This window comes from Bombus terrestris, chromosome 12 (assembly GCF_910591885.1).
Source record: "Bombus terrestris chromosome 12, iyBomTerr1.2, whole genome shotgun sequence".
In the NCBI taxonomy this organism is placed as follows: Eukaryota; Metazoa; Arthropoda; class Insecta; order Hymenoptera; family Apidae; genus Bombus; species Bombus terrestris.
In genome coordinates, this window is record NC_063280.1 from 8,117,661 (window position 1) to 8,119,474 (window position 1,814).

At 50.4% G+C, this 1,814-nt stretch overlaps 1 protein-coding gene across 1 annotated transcript; it reads right to left on the reverse strand.

The window, feature by feature from the left end:
* Positions 1–459: 459 nt before the first annotated feature.
* Positions 460–1,458, reverse strand: F3 (silk fibroin 3). The gene is given in 1 exon segment (NM_001280899.1): positions 460–1,458. A coding segment is annotated over 1 exon segment (999 nt).
* Positions 1,459–1,814: the final 356 nt, after the last annotated feature.

Sequence of the window (1,814 nt, forward strand, 5' to 3'; positions counted from 1 at the left end):
TATGTATTATATGTTCAAAATACAAGCTATTTTGTCGTATTCTACGTTAGAAACATTTATCAAATATACAAGATTATGAGAAGACATTTATTAATTGTTTAAACTTTCAGATATTAGAAATCACAGGCTGCTCTATCGTCGCCGACATCCAACATCTTAAAGCCAAGCCAGCATGACTTCAACTCATCAATCTCACGAAAGGTTCTATGGGAGATCCATCTATCAAAAAGGATTGGAGAAAAGGAAGACAACGAAAATCATCAAGAAAATACATATTTGCTAAAACAGTGGACCTTTATTATCACGTAGGTAAGCTCACTTCGACAATGTTACTCTTAATTTTTATCGACTCCGTCTGTCGTTCTTTAATCATATTCAAATAATTTTCTATCGTGTTCAATCAGAAATTTCTCAAAATCGTCTAAGAAAGACTTCCTCTTGTCCCCTTCAGATATCCCTTCATTTCTTGTCCTTTTCTGAAGCACCTAAGCTGGCACTAGCTTCAGCTAAGGCTTTAACTTCTGCGGCTGCCTGAGCTGCGGCACTAGCGTCCCGTGCAAGTCCTATAATAGCTCCATCTCCGACAGCTGCGGCTGCGGTGGCCTTCGCTGAGGCGGAAGCTTCCAGTTGTGCGGTACGCGAGTTCTCGCTAGCCCAGTTGGCGGATCCCTCGGTGGCTGCTGTACCTGCGATCCGCGAAGCGGATTGTGCCTCCGCTGCAGCGGCAGCTTCTGCGCTGCTAGTGTCAGCGGTCAACACGGCGGCCTTACTAGTAGCGGCAGCGGTGCTTTCTGAGGAAGCGGTGGCCTTTGCTTCTATAGCGGCTGCAGCAGCGGCGGTTTGGGCGGCCAGTGCGGCGGACCATTTCGATTGCGCGGCGGATTGTTCCGCTCTGAGGGTGGCACCTGCTTCAGCAGCGGCTGAGGTGGCGACACGTTTCTCCAGATCGCTGGAGATGTCTTGGGCGGTCGTGGCTGCTCTGGAGGAGGCCTGGGCACGTTCTAGCGCGGATACGGCTGCGGCAGCCGCGGCGTCCGCGCGAGCAGAGGCAGCTTGTTGCTCAGATTGAGTTTTCAACGCTATCAAAGCCTTCTCCTGTGCCAGCAACTGTGCCTGCGTTGCTTCCTTTACAGCGGCAGCAGCTTTGGCTGAAGCAGCAGCAGACGCTGCCGACGCACGCAAGAAAGCCTCAGCGAGGGCCAAGGCAGAAGCTTTCACTTTGGCGGATGCCTTAGCCTCTGCGGCTGCAGTTGCCTTGGTACTAGCCAGAGCCGCAGCTGTGCTCTCGCCGAGTTTCGGTGCGCCGTTCTCCTTTCGCTTCGCACTAGTCTCCACGTTCTTCAATAGGAGCTGCTCCACGAGGACAGACTCCTGCTTGGGGGCACCGAGTTCCACGCTACCTGCGTGCACCAGGCCCCATGTGAGCAGGCACGTGACGAAAATCGCTGGGATCTGCATGGTCGACGGAACTTTGCCGATTGATGCCGATTCTTCCGGCACGCGCCAGTTATATACCGGGGGTTGCAGTTGTACAAATAGTTAGGGCAAGCGTAGGGACTATGCAGTTGTGTAAATGCAGGAAGATGTTGTTGCGATTGTCATCGTTACTCGCTGTTTCGCTTTGTTATTCTCACCTTGATGAAGTTGTAGCTTATTTTTTCGGGCCCAGGTAGTGTTTACAGGTGTGCTTTGCTTTGCTTGGTGAGGAACACGTGTAATTTTTGTTGCTCCAGCAGAGTTTTGTATAAAAAGCAAATGTTTGGTGAAATAATAAAAGGATATGGTTGTCTGTTGTTCTATGGTACTTGAAGACA